The 20,399-nt window shown below is 37.6% G+C and overlaps 1 protein-coding gene across 5 annotated transcripts in view; it reads right to left on the reverse strand.

The window, feature by feature from the left end:
• Window positions 1–20,399, reverse strand: part of LOC108727827 (R3H domain-containing protein 1) — a 46,928-nt gene that overhangs the window by 16,729 nt on the left and 9,800 nt on the right. For 4 of the 5 annotated variants that reach the window (XM_018456094.1, XM_018456110.1, XM_018456127.1 and 1 more), the window contains exons 1-8: window positions 9,359–9,646; window positions 6,744–6,923; window positions 4,485–4,768; window positions 3,108–3,381; window positions 2,612–3,031; window positions 1,521–2,121; window positions 1,234–1,409; window positions 180–1,108 (exon numbers count right to left, since the gene is read on the reverse strand). In XM_018456094.1, coding sequence (XP_018311596.1) covers window positions 180–1,108; window positions 1,234–1,409; window positions 1,521–2,121; window positions 2,612–3,031; window positions 3,108–3,381; window positions 4,485–4,768; window positions 6,744–6,759 — 2,700 coding nt within the window. In that variant the 5' untranslated portion in view covers window positions 6,760–6,923; window positions 9,359–9,646. Of the gene's footprint in view, window positions 1–179; window positions 1,109–1,233; window positions 1,410–1,520; window positions 2,122–2,611; window positions 3,032–3,107; window positions 3,382–4,484; window positions 4,769–6,743; window positions 6,924–9,358; window positions 9,647–20,399 lie in introns of those variants that run through there. The other variant, XM_018456102.1, reaches the window with a different exon arrangement.

The following is a 20,399-nucleotide window of genomic DNA, read 5'->3' on the forward strand; positions in this document are numbered from 1 at the left end:
GTAACCCGGTACGAACCCATATAGAAAATTCATGATTTCCGACGGGGATTTAGGCCAAAAATCTAGGTCCTATATAGATTTCTACATAATTTTTTTTAGATATTTATTCAGATATGTTTATGTTGTCATTCTCGATCGATTTAATACTATTGCAAAAGAATTTTCACTATTACACTTACCCCTGACTGTGATATTGGTCCTTGATGCACAGGTATCGCATAATTGGTGTAGACCTGATTCTGATTGAAGACATCGCCCTGACCGCCATTTTGTACACTTGCTTGACTCTGAGTAGGATGAGATGCCATCATAACAGTCGGTTGTCCCATGGGGGGTGGATAGACACCTTGATTATACGGTTCTGAGGTAGGTACGTAGGTCGCGTAGGGTTGTTGAGCTGTTTGGTTAGTATGATTAAATATCGGTAATGTCGTTGACGATTTGACTAGACTTTGCTGCTGCGGCTGCGGCTGAGAGTGGGGCTGCTGTTGCTGCACTTGTTGTTGCAGAAGGGGCGGATTCTGTGGAGCAGGAGGAAGAGGAGGTGGTGGCGGTGGCGGCGGCGGAGTGAATGGCAGGCTTGGCGATGTCGCTGTGTTCGTTACTTGGGCCCCGGTAGATGCCCCGGTAACATTGATCCTCGATTGCGGCGATCTTTGTTTCCTATTGTCATTTTTGATGTTGTTATTCGTTCTGGACGGCTCAGAGGGCAATTCCATGTGTTGCTGCTGCTGCTGCTTATTACCGGACAATGGCGTACCATTCTCATTCTCCATAGTAAAGAACTTTGGCGGATTGTCTGGATCATAACGATAAATCGAGCCGTCCGTGTTCGTATATGGCTGATTGGTTTGCGGATTTATTATTATACTGCCAGGGGGTACACTGGACAAACTAGTGACTGCCCACATAACCGTTTGGTCACCGTTTGACTCCGGCGAGATTAAGTCCTGACTGGACACTTGAGTGTGGCTGCACGTCATAGTGGCCGGCACGGGGGAAGGTGACAGAGATGGCGATAGCGTCGCGTCGCTGCGTTGACTCTGTGATTTATAGCCGCTACTCGAACGACTCGGACTTAAACGTGAACACATGCTCGCCCCAGAATCTACGACACATTTACCACATACGATAATAGATTGAAGAGAGCATGCAAAAGCGACAATAATGTGACAAGAATATCACTAGATAGCATTAAAAAATTTAATCTCGTGCGCAATTACAAATAATTACCTTGCTTCATAAGGCGAGCTCCCGCGCTATGTGTGGATGTAACACTATCTCCCCTTGTCAACATGCCTTTGGTATATCCACCGAAACTGAATGACTTAGAAACCGATGGGCGCATCACTCCGCCGCGGAATGAATCCCTTCCATCAAAAGATTCGCCTTTCAGAAGTCGATTTTGCCTGAAGATGCACATATGAACAATATAAGACAATTTTATCGAGATATATCCGACGAACATTTTATAATTATTATCAGGCGCAATAATTGTTAAAAACTTAGATGCGATTTACCTGACTAGATGATCCGGGTGTAGCAAGCGAAATTTCGCAGAGGCATCCGAACTCTCCGTCGAGGACCATGGCCAAGACGTAATTTCGCTGCTTTCACCACTACTATCTTTAAATATCCTTCGTCTGGCGCGCTCATATTCCTCTTCTCGCTCCTCGAAGCTCTTGCTACGCCGGCAGCAATCGCCTGACAATCTGTCAGGCGATTTGAAGTTGAAGCTATCCTCAAACGAGCTCGAATCTCGTTTCAAGATACTTCTTCGCGGTTCCTCCGATAGGATCAGATCATCTCTGATATGCTCCTTGAAGCGAGTATCTGGTATTCGCATATTTTTCGTCCGCGTGACGATGACGCTTAAACCCGATTGATCCACGTTATGTTCCATCCCGAAGTAAGCTGCCACTCGATGCACCAGCATCCTGTTATACGATGACATGTTCGGGAATTTGTGTGAGACCTTCTGTCGATCCTTCGCGAAATCGATTAAATCTTTCTCGATTTTTAGCAACACTGTGCGATCTTTCTGATTGCGGTTTATAGTCTCTGCAATAAATTGTTCGAGATCTATTCCGGTGCTGTCCGTATACAGCTCCGTACTACTATCTGTAAATAAATAAAAAATTTGATATTATAGATCGTAATATAAGAATTAAAAATAGCAATTTTCTTGCATAGCAATATTTGGGGACATCGGAGGATATTTCAATAGTAGAACAGTTGCCTGTCAAGCAAAAGGTACAAATCTACGAGTTCTATTCATGCATATTTATAAAATAAAATTATTTTACTGCTATTATCCCAAATCGAAGATTCAAAAGGTTCAAAAAATAAACTAACTAAAATTATTTCATGTAAATAATGAGGAGATAGGAGATTAGTGACATATTGAAGAAAAATGTGTAAATTATATTTCAAGGAAAAAAAACGCTGATCCAATCATGTGTGTTAAGAGTTAAGACAACGAATTGTAAACATTATTATCATACATATCAAGACACACTGAATCTTTTCAATCAAATTGTAGTACTATAAATTTGTCAGTTCGAAATAGATCAAGAAAAAGGATGAAAAGCGTATTGTTCAAACAACGTACCGCGCGAAAGGCATGGCGATGCGCTATCGTAACTGCCTTGGGACGAATTCTGATGTCTTAGTTTGTGCCTAGATCCGGGCCTGGTCACTGAGAGTGTGTTGCCGCATTGCGCCGAGCATTGATTATTACAAATGTTCAAAGTGTTCGGCCTTCGTTGCTCGGATTTGTGCTGATTATTCTGGCCGCACGGAGCAAGATTGGTGCTCTTCGGTGAATGCTGCAACGTTTGACCGCATCTGATGGGTGATATCGGAGTCTGCAATAAACCTGGCCGCTCATTTTGATTGTTCTTCACACAGTTATTGCATTTCTGAATGATATTCGCATTAGTGAATTTGGAGCGGTGGTTTTCCAATTTATTGCCATTAGTTGGAGATGTGATGCTCTTTGGTGAATGTACCTGAGAAGGACTAGATTGACCTGCGTGGCAAAAATCTTGAAATTAAATATTTTTACCTTTAAAGCGCAGTATAAAAAAAGAAAGAAATCGCTTTACCATTTCGCGACGGTGCCCGACAAGTCGGCGACGTCGCCGTGTTGCGCATCTGTTTGGGAGATTGAGCGGAACAAAGATTGCTATTGAATATAGATTCGTTGTTGTTGAGCTTGGCGCCAGAGTTGGGCGAGAGGCTGCATATGATCTTTTTCTCGCCGTCCACCGATTGCGGACTGTGCGGCGACGTTGGACCGTTGCCGTGCGGTTCCCGCGGTGGGGATGTCGACTCTCTCATGGCATGGCTTCTGACTAACAGTTTCAGTTTCGTGTTCGTCTGCAACATCAAGGATTCTTTACGTGCATTTGATGCGTCGTCGCAATATTGATTCGTAAATATAACATTTTCAATTCGCATTTATTATTCGATATTTAGGTATATCAGATTCGAAAAACACAAATAAGAAAAGAATAAGTGTTTTGTAACTTTTCTTCAATATCTATGAGGTCTATCCCAAAAGTATCCGACCTCTGCGTATATCTTTGTCCTAGAGTTGGGAAGCGTTACTTTTTTCATCACTTTTCCATTACTTTTTATAATAAACATGACGTTGCACTCGACTTTTCCAACTTTAGCACTTTGATTTGCGATATCTTTGAGTTATAATGCATTGAGCTCGGAATGAGTGTGGTTACAAACGTAGGTGTTTAAAAAATTAGGTTGCCATTTATAAAAATGAAATTGACCTTTATTTGACCTTAATGCTTCCATCCAAATCTTGTTAATCGAAATATGTTCCTCTCAATACCACGTAATATCGTAAAAACAGGATTTCGACATCCTATATAATTTAAAAGAAATTCAAATGCGGTTATTAAAATGGGACACCTTGTATATAACTTTTTCAGTAATAAAGTTACTGAATTTTTGTACGATACTAAACTGTTATACAGTACTGTATCGTCGAGATATAGGTATTTCTCATTTACTTTCGTTTTCGAAGTTCAAATCCAAAGGCCGCGCCTTTTATTATATGCTGATAAGTTTTCTTCTTAGGAGAAATTGAACTCTGCTGCGTTCCTCTGATGTAGTTGTCGCATACTGCTCGTGGATAAGCGAATTTAATAAAGAGCTTTTGAATGTATTTTTATCTCAATGATTAATTAGTTATTATGGCATTATGCTTTATTTAAAAAAATATTTGTCTAATATAGAAAAATATAATTATTATATCTTATTTGATGAGGTGTAAGTAACTATTTAATATATTCGTCGTTATTTCACTATCGATTAATAATATATACAAATATTGTTGTCATAATTGATTTCTTTATAGGAAAAAAAATCACGAAAATTCTTCCAAATATCAAAATTAAAGTTTCTAATGAGAAAAGATGAGCAGAAAATAATGACCTAACAGTGATTAATGGAACACATACCCGATTACGAAAGTTCTTGCTTTCAGTGTCCGATTTATCGGACGAACAAGAGGAAGCGGGACGGTGGAGCGAGTTCGGTGCGGGGGATGTGCCTACGTTAGGGTTGGCATTCCCGTCTATCATATCTGATTCCGAGGCGTCCTGATGAGGCGCACCACCGCAGCCACTTATGGCGAGGCCTTGCTTGGAGGACGGCAGTGAGGGCATTCCTCCTTGCACCACCACCGTAGGACTCTCAGGTCGATCCTGCGACCTGCTTCTTTTATACACCACTATGCTCGGTACTGCAATAATAAATGCACGTAATTACATTGTTTTCCTATACAACGGAGATTTATGCAAGATGTCTCGGTTTCATCGACTGATTTAAAAACGGTTTTCTCTCAACAAAAATATCAAGTTATCGCCAGATGCGATTTTTCAATCTTTCCTTTTTAAGATCGTAGCTTAATCATTGATTGTAAAACTATACATAGATGCTTGCTTGGTCATTTTTGCTGAGGAAGAATCAATTTCAAATCAACTGAAGGATTTGCAGTGAGAGAAACATCCGATTGTTTCGACAGGCCAATATCGCTAGTTTGCTACAACAACATAACTAAGAGACAAAAACAATGTTTTTCAGAAAATGAGTTTGAATACTCTCTTTCAATCATTAAAATTTTATATTATTTTTAAATGCGTTTGCAAAAGGGGACCTTGACCTTGACATATATTGTTATGATCACTCTCAGTAATCTCCAATTAGGTTTTTTAGCTGGTGCTCGTTACTTAATAAAAAATTAAAGGCAAAATGATGTCTACAATTGTACTGTCCTAACATGGGTTTTCGAATTTCATGAGAAACGAGGTTCACCTTACCTCCCCTCCTGCCACGGAGCATATGACTTTTTACACGAAACAAAGTCCACCCCACCTTCCCCTATTTCGTACGACTTTCCACGCCCCAAACAAAGTTTATTTTTATTTTTAAACACAAATAGTACAATTATAGATCTCGTTTCGTCCCGTAAAGTAGTGAAATTCTTTAATAACTTTTTAACAAATAACGAGCACCAATTAAAACCTGTTGGAGGTCACTCAGGATCATGACTTTGATAATATAGGTTAAGGTCATCGCAGCTGGATCTCCTGTAAACATTTTCCAATTTTCTTTTCAATTAAAGCTGTGTTCCAAAATTTACTGTCAATGCTGAAAATCTATAGTGCTCGTAACGTAAACTATAGATTTTTAGCGCTGGCAGTGAATTTTGGAACACAGGCCTAAAGCCCTAAACATAATGATAAAAATAACGATAGTGATAGAAGCAGAGGAATCCAACATTCGGGAATGCATATATCAATGGAACACATAGGAACACAGAATAAGGCAATAGCGATAAATTTCCGAATTGATATTCTGTGTTTATCGCCTTACAGCCTATCAGTGTTCAGATTTCATTCTGTTCATATACGCTATAACCGTGAAGCTGATAAAAGAATATATACTGCAGTCTATACGCGATCAGATTGGTTGGCCTTTTAAGCCCATTCTACAATTGCGTAAGCGTAATTGTAAGCGATTATAATCGTAAGAATTGTCCAATCACAGTCGAATATTCTCAAATTTGACCGTGATTGGTGAATTCTTACAATTACAACCTTTTACAAATACGTTTACGCAATTGTAAAATGGGCTTTATTTCTTTCGCGGCATTGTGTAACGGAAGGCGACAATTATATGTCACTTATTTCTATACTATTCCTATCGCTGTTCTTGTCGTTGTCTCGCATTGTGTCTAGGGCTTAAGAGTTATTAAAAACTCAATTATGTTGTTCTACTAATAACAAGAACTTCAAAGATCCTTTTTAAGTTGTAAACAACTTAAAAACCACATTTTTTAATTATATCGTTGTAGCAAATAAGCTATGTTTCTTCGTACTTCCTTTAATAATTCTTTATATTAAAGTTTCAAATGAAAACGTACGAAATAAGCAAATAAAGATTATCATTCAAGCACATTTAATTGAGCAGTAGCCAGTATGATATTTCTACAGGTGTGATATTTTTACAGCAGAATATATCAATCTACGGCATTAATGGACAATGAGATTTCTCTCATTTCCGATGCAACCCCTGACCGTCTCTCCTCTATATAGATGATCGTGTGTACATATGTGTGTACGATAAACCGCTTCATCGATCCTGTCATTGCGAAAATAAAACGAGGCGAAAGATTTTGCGAAAATATCGAGAATACATGTGAAAGAGACACTTACTCTCCAGGCGGGCCATGTATTAAATGCGTCATGGGGTTACAGTGCAGTACACCCTGCAATTTGTGGAGGTTCAACACATACACGTGGGTGCGACTAGCAGTTAGTACGTGAATCTTTTGAATAGCATGTAGCACGAGAGGCTGATACTAGGTGCCAGTCCACCTTCCGACATCATATACTCTGTAAGCAGATATAACAACGTACGTGACGCCCTCATGTAAAGAACGCAAGACGTAAATATTCGTTTGAGTTTATTTCTATCCTTCTTCGAGATACAGGTAAAAAATAATAAACGCGCACGAAGAATAACATATTATACTATCTCATAACTGCGCAAACTTATAGCGAATTGGACGCATTAGTGCGCATTGGTGCATATTAAAGCCGTTGTTTTAATCATTGATTTAATCTGAGTGTTAAAGTGAAATGCAAATATTTCAAATTATAAAATATGTATTTTACTTAACAGCACAATAAAAAAACTTCAAAGATCCGTTTCCTTTTAAGTTGAAAAACAATTTAAAAATCACAATTTTTCAATTACAACGTTGTTGTAGCAAATGAACTATATGTTTTACTGTACTTATTTTTTTTTTACGTTTTTTAACGATTTTTTATATTAACATTTTAGCGACATTATAATATTTTTAGACATAAATTAAAAATATATTTTATCTGGACTGTTTAATTCTTTTTTCTACATTAAAAGAAATGTTTTAATTATACGTGGTAAAATGTATTTTAGTGAGAGGAAACAAAATTTCTAGGTGTCATGATTAGACTTAATATTTAATAGCTAGAACGTTTGATAGACTTAACTATAAAAACTTGATTAGTATTTTCGATTGAATCTATAAAATTTCTAGTTATATTCAATAGACATTTCTTTTTACTAAAAAGTTATGCTAACTTAATTGTAAATAAATTTCGTATTATATTAATAAATTTTATTTAACAAGAAGGAATTAATCATATACTCATCCGATAATTACTAGAAAAATTTTGATTTGTTCATTTCCAATGGACATATTTAAATTTAAACGGATATTGGTTAAATCAAAGTTTAAAGCTATCAGATTTCTAATTTATACAATCAGTTTTTTTTTTTTTTTAAGTACTGACAAGATCTTGGGGATCTTTTCTACGAAAAGAGAATTCTAGACTTTTCCAGGTAATAAAGATATCTTATTAATGTATCATACGGATGCGATAACGTCGTGTATTTTTACAATTTCATACAATCTTCTAAAGTTAGTAACGCTGTTATTGAATAATATTTTATTGTTAGTTATTTTACAATAATTGTATTACCTGTGTTATAAAAAGAATAAATGAAAAAAAATTTTGTAATTATATAAAAAATGAGAGGGAATTATTTGTTATTATTTAGAAAAGGAGCTACATAGTCGTCGTATCTTTATGTAAAGCGCGTCTGATAATTATTACTTAGCGAAGGTAAATGTTAAGCTATGAATCATGAGCTTCTATAGGTCAGCGTTATACCATGACTCATTTATTCGCGTAACGTTATTGGATTATTAAATGATGAATTTGCTTTCGTAACAGAATGACAATATGGCATAGGAATATATTGGAAAGTATTCATTGGTAGATTGTTACGCATCATCATGTGTTATTAAGAGGGCATTACGCTTAATCGCAATTACGCAGTTACGAAGTTAACCGTGATGTAAATGAACGAAATTTCGCATCGGGAATAACCGATTATATTTTTATTAATGCGCGATGTTTTCCTACGAAGCAAAAATTTAATAACCCGGTTGTGCGTAGATGCATCAATATCTGACAAACTGGTTCGAATTGCCAATGTAATAGTTGTGCGTTGTGTAAATAATAAAAATAATGTGATAAATATTTTGCGCATGAATAAAATAAGCAAATTGCACGAGTGATGCAGGTATCGGCATGCTTGCAAGTATTAACTATTACAGAATATCATTTATTTGCTAATTATGAGAGCGTCTAATTTGCATTTTAATCGTCGTAAGAGTTCATTTTCGTACACTGATTACAGCTATATCAGAGATTTTAATCTATCTTCCTTTACGTTACTGCACGCGAACATCAAGAAAAATGTCTTAATTACACCAGCAAGACGTACATACACGTTTAATGAGACCAATCATAATTTCTAGTTATCATAATTACATTCGATATTTTGTAACGAAAACATTTGATAGAACTAATAAGAATTCGGTTAGTATTTTCGGTTAAAAAACTTCTATATTCATTACATGTTCTTTTATTAAAAGGTTATTATGACTTTCAAAATAACTTTAGAAAGATTATCGAGAAATGCTGATATATTTAACAGGAGTTAATTATGCTCATCTGGTAATTTAAAGAAAAGTTTTTATTCGTTTATTTATCAATAGACATACTAATTAAATCTAATAGATTTCCAATTTATGCAACAAGATTTTGTCCGATGAAAGACTAACGAAATATCCGCTGTAATTAGAGTTTACGGAAATATTTCGCAATGACTCGACCAAAACGCCGATTGCAACGAAAAAGTGGAAGACGTCGATTTCACGATTCGCATATAAGCAAGCCAGGCGACAAGGTTAATTCTCCCTTACTCTCCAACAAACCTCCAGTTAAATTCAACGGTCTCCATATCGGCTAATTGCGAAAGTGTGCGTATCATCGCGTTAAATTTAAACCGGAAATGCGACTGCGGCGTTCCGCGGTACTCGTGCTACTTTTCCTCCACGCTTCTGCCGCATTCCTCTTCGCGACGCGGATAAATTTATCCTCCATTCTCGATGACGACGCTCCAATCACAAATCGTCCTCGATCGTTGTCGATTAGACGCAGCTTGCATTTTTCGGTTTTCCTCAGCTTTCGCACTCTTTCCTTCCAGCCTCTCTCTCTTTCTCTCTCTCTCTTTTTATTTTTATTATCTCTATGTCTTTATAATCAACGAAACAATTTTTCATGCATACTCAATGATCAATCACATGATTAAGCACGTCGTTCATCCGTTCCCACTTTTTTCCACCGATCGTTTTCGTTTAATCAAACTTTTGCTGGTTCCCTGCTAGTCGAATCGTGCCGATTAATCAAATTCTTATTTTAGAATCTTTCCAGCGGGATAATACTTTCGTGTTTGCATCGTAAGTAGGATCGGAACGATCTGCATGGAGTTCTCTTCATTACCAAATCGAATCGTGTTTGTCAACGCGACTGACTTGCATAATTTTCGTAATTCTCTTCTTCTCCAATACTGATCTTATATCATGTGTATCTCAAGTATCAATGTGTGTCTCAAGTAATCGTGCACAATACTGTCGACCGTCTGCATACGTATTAACACCGATAAACACGCTCGATCTTGTAAAAATGACTCGAATTATTTATCGATCTGTAGAGTGCGGAACGGACGATCCACGGAAAATAGATTTCTCCCTTTTCAATCTCTTCTCGTCGATTGTCCAGCTATTACCGCGGGAATATCCCTCCGAGGGTCGCGTCTTGCTCGTAAAAGCGAGACATCATCATCGAAACGGCCTTTACCGTGAATGAGAAATATGATGATCGTCAGAAGAAGCCCACTAGAGAGATGTACTCGTCGATGATGACTCTGTTATAACAAAAGATATCAACGCGTGGTCTTGAGATTACAGTCGAACATCCAATTTTCCGTCACGGTTCGCAGCAATCTATTATCTCCTAGAACGTTTTGAATGATGGCTTTATTACGTAGGTAAGATTAATCAGAATCGTCAATCGGATCAAGCGCCAGAATTACTCTCGAAACGAACCGTTGCGTTCTTAAGAATAATCCAGGAAATTATCACAATATTCCTTATCGTTGATCATAGGACAGCGCAAGATGTTCATACCCCATTGACAGAAAAATTTACTTTTCCGTAGCAAGCTCTAGATATTGTATCACTGATTCACGTCGCACTCCGAGAATATATCCTGGGGAAACTGAAATCGCGCTACTCGGCGATCGATCGACGATCCCGAGAGCCGGTCGAGCGGAAATGCAGATTATCGCGACCTTCCGGCTATGATTCTTGAGGGCCAAGAAGGCACACTTTGGCAAGACTTCGCGGCGTCTCGAAAATAGCAGAACGCTCTTCTCTTCCTCTCTCCTTTCCTTCCTCTCGTTCCTTGCGCGCGCGGAATCTGATGCCGTCACAAGTTTCTCTTTAGTGTTCACTGTGTCGTGTGCGCATTCCACGGAATTCATGGAATCGAGGTGCGATTCTCGCCAAAAGGGAAACGGACGATAGAAGAGCGAGCGAACATCATTTGGAATGGAAACGGAAAGATGTAAACGAGCGTGGTTACAATTCGGCGATGATGATGAGAGATCTGGACCAGCTGCAAGCTTTGCCGAGCGTAATGTCACGTCACCACGGTATCGCTTTGCGCGAAAGACTGAGAGAGGCGTGCGCGGCGCGCGGCTCACCCGATCGAGGAAGAGCGAGGAAGAAACGAGAATCTAGCGAAGGCAATGTGTAAGAGTAAGAGAGAGAGAGAGATTCACGCTTTCTCTCTCGATGGAAGCAAAATCCTGACGAGAGCGATGGATAATCTCGATAAGCGATAAGGGGATGAAGACGCCATTGCCGAAGGATGCCACACAGGAAAATGCAAAGAGAAGGGAAAGACGGTGGATGAGAGCGATCAGAATAATCGGAAGGAGGTGGTAAAGAGAACGGAGACGAGTGATACTGGTGAAGGGAATAAAAAAGGAATAAAGGGAAAAGGTGGAGGGATATACATTGGTCGAGTGCACGCGTGCGCGTGTCCGTGTGTACTTGGTGTACACAGTGAAACCGCTGGGTCAGGGGAAACCCGGGTCGGTTTCAATCCTGGGAACTATTTCAACAAAATATAGATATCTGCTTTGTGGACTATTTATTACACGAATTTATTTACTGCATGGAAAAAACAAGAAGAAAAAGAAAAGATGAGAGATCGTCTTTCGTCTTCTCTCTTCAGAACAACAATGTATTGATGCACATACACGCGCATGAAACAAGCACGAAGTGGAGCTTTTTCCCCGATGATATTAATCGCTTTGACAACGATTTTAGGTAAAGACGAGCGCGTGGCGAAATCGAGTCCCAACGAATCGGATTTATCATGCGCAATAACTATTTTTTTTTTTAACGATCAGCTAAAACCTTTCCGATAAATGTTAAAGGTATCATGCCTGGGGGCAATGTAGTTTACAACATGGGAGTATGTGTTTGTTTTAAGTCCAGACCATCGACGACCATTCGAGCTAAAGCCCTGTCACATGCCCTGCGGTAATCGCCGACTATCGATAAATTCTCCGCTTTGCTGCGAGACGGACGTCACTGTCGCTGGCTTCTTTCTCTTTCTTTCTTTCTCCCTCTCTCCCCTCTCTCTCTCTCTCTCTCTCTCTCTCTCTCTCTCTCTCTCTCTCTCTGTCTCCCCCTCCCCCTCCCTTCCTTCCTCCATTACAGTCGCAACAGGCGAGATTAAAATAGATTCTGTATTTCATCCGTAAACACGACAAGCGTCATTCTGCATGCAAATTTTGCATTCAACTGCGAAAAAAAAAAGAAAAAATAAACTAGAAAAAACTCATTTTCGACCGGTATTCGATTCTTGTATTTAAGACAGTCTTCTGTCTCAAGATGTCATAAATCGATCAAAGAACCGTATTAGTCTTAAAACATTACTTAAGATGATCTTAAAATAAGAACTGAATGTAAATATTGGCCTTCGAGATTCTTCATTTTTTAATTTTACCAGTCGAGAAAGAACTATCCTTCATGACAGTGGCTACGTTTACACCGTGCATTTAAGTCACGGCCTAAACGTCCTTGTTTATCCTGTATATTAAACAAAGACACCTATCATATAGGTCGCGGACTAAGCGCACGGTGTAAACGTAGCCAGTGTCTCAAAGTAATCGCTCAATCATTATTCACGAAAACGGTGAAAGCGGTATGAGAAAATCTTCTTGCCCCACATTCGTGAATCGACTGCTCTCGTGAACCAGTGCACAGTCGGCACGCGTGAGTGTGTGCGCGCGCACAAGCAACCGAGTGCGAATGGTGTCTATGACCCATATAACACGCCCAAGCGTAACTAGGTCGTACACCCCTGTGTTCCCTGGATAAATATAGGGTGTCCCACTCGGAAAAAACATGCCAGGGTGTATTGATTCGTGGGTGTCGTACGCATACGTATCGTCTACAAAAAAATATTTTTCCAGCAATACTGGAAAAGAAAACATAACATCGAGTAAATTTAGTAGATCATTGTGTTATTTAAGTTAATTAAGCCAGAGGAAATATTTAATAAAATGACATTAATATCGATAGATAAGATTACACCTTTGGATAAGCCACGTTGAAGCGACATCCCGGAAAAAATAATTGAAAATTTTCTCTACGAGCCAAGCTTAAATTGCAACGTATCGATCGCCATAGACGACGTAAGAGACGTGTTGATTCGATTATAAAGGACATATTGTTCTACGAGGTTGATTCTATCAAGAGAGCGCGAGTGGGAGGCGCTCAGTTTACCGACGACAATATCCCGGTTACGCCGCGTAAATATTTTTCCTCGCAACTCTAAAGCTCACCCCTGTGATAGAAATCGATTGTAGACGAGAACGACCGCGTGATGCGGGTGGGCGAGAAAGAGAGAGAGAAATGAATGCAATTCCTATCCATTCGCGGGAGGTGAAGTTTGTGATTAATTAGACATCCGATAATTTTGTCACAATTGTTAACCGATAACACTAAGATATTTGTCGGGACAGTCATAGAAAAAACGCATCATTTGCAACAAAATTAATGTAATACTTAATTTTGGAATAAGAAAGGTTAGATAGCTATAAATTTATACAAAAATCTTACCAGTTTTTTATTTGCGAATTCTTTGATGTAGAGTCATGTTCTTAAGTTTAGAACGATTTAAGAAATCGAGAGATAACTCGATTTCTTAAATCGTTCAAAACTTAAGTCACGAGTTTCACGTCACGAGCACTTAATTTTTATTACATACTTTTCGAGTTAACTGTCATATTAAATTAATCTATTAAAATATACGAAGATGACTTTCAAAAGTCAAACAAAGAATCAAACTATCCGTTCGCATTTCTGAAACTCAATTCACGAAAATTTTATCATTTTACGAACTGTTGATTATAATGTGTTTATTGTTAAATAAAAGCCAACTTCAATATCCAAACTGTCCATCTTTGATAAATCTAACGTAACCTACATTTATAATGGGCTTTCGACAAAAAGTCGTTACTTAAGCTTTAAGTTTTAAATCGTAAGAAATTAATCATAGTCGATTATTCTTCTCAAATTCGACTGTGATTGATCAATTTCTTACGACTTAAGGGGATGCTGGAGTGATCAAATTATTGAGACATTATAGTCGTATAAAAAAATCTCCGAATTGATTGAACGGAATCAAAGATCTTTGTACAGGATTAAAATATATAGACGCAAAATATTAGGAGGTGGTGCAGTGGACTTTGTACCAATATCGAAAAAAGTTAAAGATTTACTTATTTTTCAACTCGCAGAGCGTGTCACGTGACGTAAATATTTTCTTAATACAAAAATTTTACAGCTCGTATGGACAAAACGACATTGTATCACTCGGATTACATGAACGAACGATATTGAGTTTACGAAAGTAAGATTAAAATCTTCAAAAGAAGATTTATATTGGTCTGCAAATTATGTGTATATGTATGCTTAACGAAGATTCAAAATGATAAGCAAAGCAGTAATTGCGTGTAGTAGCAGATTCTCGATCTTGCAAAAGATGGCATGCAATATGTTAGATAAGGACAGATGTATGCGTTTGAGTAAGTCAGAACAATAATGTAAAAAATGAATTAAACACGTCACTATTATCGACATTTTTAATTTAAAATTAAAAAAGTCGGTACTATACATCGGTACGATAAGTTCGATCAAGTTCGGCCGTTACTCCAGAAAGTCTTAAGTAATGGCTTATTGTAGAAAGCCAATAACAATTAGAAAAAAATCGCAATTAGTGAGTAATAAGTAATTAGAGAGAAATGAAAAAATTATCTATATTAGGTTATCCCATCGCATATTAAAAAAAATGTCCTAATTATAATTATAAATAAATTATAAATAATATAAAACATATATAAACATTTTTATTCTTAATTGTTCACGTTTGCCGTTATAATTTATAACAATATGCTACCTAACAATATGTTTGTCAAATCTTCCTTGGCTTAAAAAATTTTGAATGAATGTCTGCAATGAACATCTTGAATGCAAGATTACTTAAAAAAAAAAAGATGATTCGATACTATTATTATATTTATCACTGTAAATATTCCACGTGATACCTCAGTCACAGTAACGGAACACATCCATGGTGTCACATTCCCCAACATGAAACGTCTCCACACAGCGGTGAATTCGCCGGTAGAGTCAGCGATTCCTAATTCCGAGCTCTAACCCAATTTCCGCGGGATGATCTAGGGTAGATACGGGGAAGCAGGCAAAGCACAGGTACGGTAGGATATTCCGTAGGAGGAGTGAGATGTATTCGCGGGATAGGAGAGAACGAGAAGCTTTAGAGGCCGTTCCGTCAGGAGAGGGAAAGTGTAGGCGGAGGGAAGGGATGCTCCGTTCAGTTTTAGCAATACCGGTAACCAGTCCGATGCACCCCCTTGTAGCCATGGAAACGACCTACTCTCCCTGGACGGACGCGCATCGGGCACCCTCGTGCGCAAGAGTTTAACATTCGAATAAGGATATTTGCTCGGACGCTCTTTGAACTCCCCCTCCTTTACCCTTTCCCGGCATCTCGCAGCAACACCGTGACTTCGACCTAATCCAAACTAACCCTGTATTTAACACCGATGGTCACCTGTGGATAAATAATTAATATTCTGCTCGACTAGCTGCGCCGCGAAATCTAACGAATCCAATGTGATTGCGGTACTGGGTCTCTGTTGAGGCCGAAATACTCGAGCGAAAGAAGAGTCATGTTGCAACCTCTCGGTCTGTACATTTTAAGAGATTTGCTCTCTGTTCTTCTTCCTATGAAAGTCTGCAGAATTACTGGATTTTAGATGAGTGGCAGAACATATCAATCTACAGAATATATTTTAAAAATAACGACTCGATGCACGACGCATATTTTTTTAAACCTAATGCGACTGTTTTACAACGATTATTCGACGTGACAACAGCTGTGTTTCGACTTTGTCTGCTCGCAAAAGTATGTAACGCACATCAAATGTTGTCACAAGACGAGACAAACGGTCTGTTTTCGTTCTATAGTTTGCAGACATGCGCGCGTGCATCTTATTCTTGGGACGAAAAAGAAAAGTCAGAACGAAACGTTATAGATTCCAACAAGATTGCGATATAATATATCTTGATACACAGTTATTCAATTAGAGTGCATTGCCAAGCAAACTCGTGGCAAGTTTCCTCCAAAATATACAGCTGAGAGTTCAAAAATTCGAAACATCTCTAAATTGTTTTTTCTATGAAACCAAAGAGCAGAGATGACTAATGCGCAAATTGGCGCGGAACATTTTGTGAAGATGCTTTCCGCAAAGGAAACAATCAAAATATAAATGCGATCTAAAATAATTTCTATTCAGGTTACCCGTTATAGCGATCGACCCAGGGTACCGACCTGGGTTGCTGAACCCTATGGCCCATATATCGGCAAATAGGTCAGAGGATAAATGACGAAGATGTACGGCTCATCCCTGCGACCGGGGCTGCCTTTGTGGGAATTCGCTTCCGGTTATAGTAAGAGCTTCATATTTCCGTCCGATCGTAAATAACGAGAGAACCTGTCATCAATTTTAGGTTCAAAATTTTGTCGGAAATTAAAGTAATAAATAAAATATAGATGCAAGTTCGGTGGAAGTTACCAAGCTTTGATGTCTTCACCGAAATTTTACGGAACACAAGTTTTACGAGGAATCCTTTTGGCTTCCAGCTTGATCAACGAGTAACGACTGTACACTGTTAAATCTGTAGTGTCAAATTTAACTTAACATGAGTCGCCATTGCTCCTACTCAATTATATTGTTATTTTATACTAAAACAATAGCTACATTTATAGTGTCAAATTGACACAATATAGTATCAAATTTAACTATCGCTTTGGTAAAAAATAATGATATATTTAGTAGCAGCAGTGGCGACTCACGTTAGGTTAAATTTGATACTATAAATTTAACAGTGTACTTTCTACGGCGTAAGAATTAAAATGATTCGTTTTGGTATGTCGTTCCAATAACAAATGTGAGACGAGATTATGAACAAGATATGGAGCGTGAACGTGTTGTTCATATCCCTTTTTTCTATGACAAATGAAGAGCAAACAAAAGTTTCTTAAATATAACGCAAATCTTGGATTAAAATTCTAGCATTCCTTGAAGAGACAATTTATGAGCAAAACAAAATGTCGTCCTGTCAATAAACTATATTCTCGGATATTAATTGGACAGCAGTAAATATCACAAATTGCAATATAAAATATATACACATTTCTCCCTCATGCTCTCTCTCTCTCTCTCTCTTTCTCCCCCTCCCCATTTCTTCTTTCTTTATAAATTATTTTCATTGCACTCTGTATCATGGTCGCTTTATTCTGTATTTTCTTAGAGAGCATAGTCCTATCCTAATAAACGCTCTATCTCCCCTTCCTTCTCTCTTTCTTTCTTTCTCTCTCTTGCTACATTTATGTATTATATTACGTTTTTATTTATACTATTATCTATTATTGAAATTGTTTTTGTGGATTAAAATACAAAAATTTGTATATTAGGGGAACAATATAAATTTTATTTAATTAAAATAAACATTGTTAGCGTTACAATTTGGATCTACCTTATGATTTACCTTTAAAATTCAGATTACTACCACGAAATTTTTCGAAACACCAAATTTTTCGAATAATTCTTTCGCCCATAGAATTTTCTTTTGAGAAGCGTATTATTTCAATCTGACTGAGTTCTGTATTATGTGTATTTGTTATATAATAAATCAAAAGTAACAAATCATATTCATTTTCGATACCAACATATTTGATATCCCTACAAATCAAATTCGTTAAACGTACTGTGGTGGCTTATTAAATTAACAATTTTTTTCTCTCTGTACGTTTAAACTACCGAGAAATAAAAATGTTATGATAAAAAAAATTTGAATATTATTATTCCAATTATCACAAGAAAGATTATTTACTTTGCGGGCAGAGAGAAATTTTTACGGACTGCCGAAGAAGAAGCATCGAAAAAAAGATCTCTGGCATTAGACAAAGATGTAACTTGAGTGTAACGTTCTTTGATATTCAGGACCATAAAATCAGCAAGCGGAAGATTCACTCGCGCCTTCCGTGCCGACCGATCGGTCGGTCGGCCGTTGGTTGGTCGACCGCTATTTATAATGGAAATATTTTCGCAACTACTTCTCTACCGCGCACCACTGGTCCGACATCGACCACTGCCCACATATTCATCGACGGATGCACGTCTCGGCGCGCTAAAAGCGCGCCTACGATCTCTCGTGACGTCTTTTTCTCTCTCCTTCGGTCATCTTTCCGCGTGCAGCAATCTTCGCTTACAATATGGACTATATCGCGTTAAATAATATTAAAATCAAAATTATACCGATTATTCTTAAAAATCGCGAGAATTTGACAAATCCCATTCTATCTTTTCCATGAATCTTTCCATTATTTTCGCTCAATTAAGATTTGGTCATTATAATCGTATCGACAATCGTATAACAGCGCCTCGCAAAAATTATCGGTTTATCGTAAAAATAAGCAAGGACAAAAAAATAAGCAAATGAACTTTCATCGATAGGTACACAACCATCTTTGACGTCTTTACTCTCTCTCTACTCTCTCCTCGCCATTTCTCGTCCATCGCGGGAAATTATTAATCAGATGATGTTTATTAACGCAATCCATTGTGCGGCACTGTTTTGCGAAATTTTCTGGGTACAAGATTTTCTCGTTCGCAGTCATTGTAAAAATAATACTACTGTTAAATTCATAGTGTCAAATTTAACCATTGTTTTAGTATAAATTAACAATATTTTAAGTATAGGAGCAGTAATAACTTAAATTAGTTAAATTGAATAGGATAGAATTGGGCTTTTTCGTCCATTTCTCTCAATAATGTTTATGTTTCTGAACAGCACATGTTGATTAAATAAATGCGCTCAAGAAGCAATCATAATTCTATAATTATAAGCACGTCACTGCAAAGAGATATTGTTTGCCATCATAAATTTTCGTATACTGACGAAATAGCCCACTACACTGTTAAATCTGTAGTGTCAAATTTAACTTAACGTGAGTCGCCACTGCTCCTATTAAATATATCATTATTTTTTACCAAAACAATAGTTAAATTTGACACTATATTGCGTCATTTTGACACTATATAGTATTAAATTGACATTGTATAGTGTCAAATATAATCGTTGTTTTAGTATAAAATAACGATATGATTGAGTAGGAGCAGTGGCGACTCACGTTAGGTTAAATTTGACACTATAGATTTAACAGTGTAGGGTAGGACTACACTGTTAAATCTACAGTATCAAATTTAACCTAACGTGAGTCGCCACTGATCCTACTAAATATATTATTTTTTACTAAAACGATAGTTAAATTTGACACTATATAGCCATTGTTTTAGTATAAAATAACGATATGATTGAGTAGGAGTAGTGGCGACTCACGTTAAGTTAAATTTGACACTACAGATTTAACAGTATACGATCACGCGCGTGTTGGGCATCAACAACGTTAATTTTTATTGTCCGAGTAGAAAATCGGATTACTCCTATAGAGCGGAGTTTGGATATGATTGTTGAATTTCATCTATGGCCGCCACATCGCAAATGATCGAGAAAGCGATCGGTTGACGTAAAACATCACTTCGCGGCCGGCTGCTCGGGAAGAATACACCGAAATTGGAAGCAGGCGCGTGAAAAGGTATATGGTTTCTGTCGCGCACGGGCCACAGCGCGTGCAGATCAATACCGGCCGCAAGTCGCCTCTCTCTCTCGCTCTCCCCCCCCCCCCCCCCCCCCCCTCTCTCTCTCTCTCTCTGTCTTTTGTAGAATCTTCTGATTTGTTCCTTATGTCTTATATATCTACGCATTATACAATGACGATCATGTGGCGGCCATAGATGAAATTCAACATAATCATATCCAAACTCCGCTCTATAGAAGTAATCCGATTTTCCACTCGGGCAATAAAAATTAACATTGTTAATGACCAATACGCGCGCGATCGTATACTGTTCAATCTATAGTATATACACTGTGCGATTTCCACATTGCTGAATCTTTGCATTAATGACGTATAAAAACTGATTTCACAGGAGCAACGTGACGTTTGTTTTTTATCGGTACATCTTATAGTGTAGGTATAAAATACAGTAAACATTAAGCGTAATAATGTTCGATTGTTAGCACAGCAAACAATCCTATAAATTGATGTAACGACCAAAAACGAGCAGGTAGATATTGAAAAAGTAATATTTAATATAATTAAATGTTAATATGGCTCAAATAGAATAAATCAATAAATAAAACAAGGGCAAACGAGCCAACTACAATATAAGATCTTTAATAAACG

Source organism: Mycetomoellerius zeteki, unplaced genomic scaffold (genome assembly GCF_001594055.1).
Source record: "Mycetomoellerius zeteki isolate Tzet28-1 unplaced genomic scaffold, Tzet1.0 scaffold113, whole genome shotgun sequence".
In the NCBI taxonomy this organism is placed as follows: Eukaryota; Metazoa; Arthropoda; class Insecta; order Hymenoptera; family Formicidae; genus Mycetomoellerius; species Mycetomoellerius zeteki.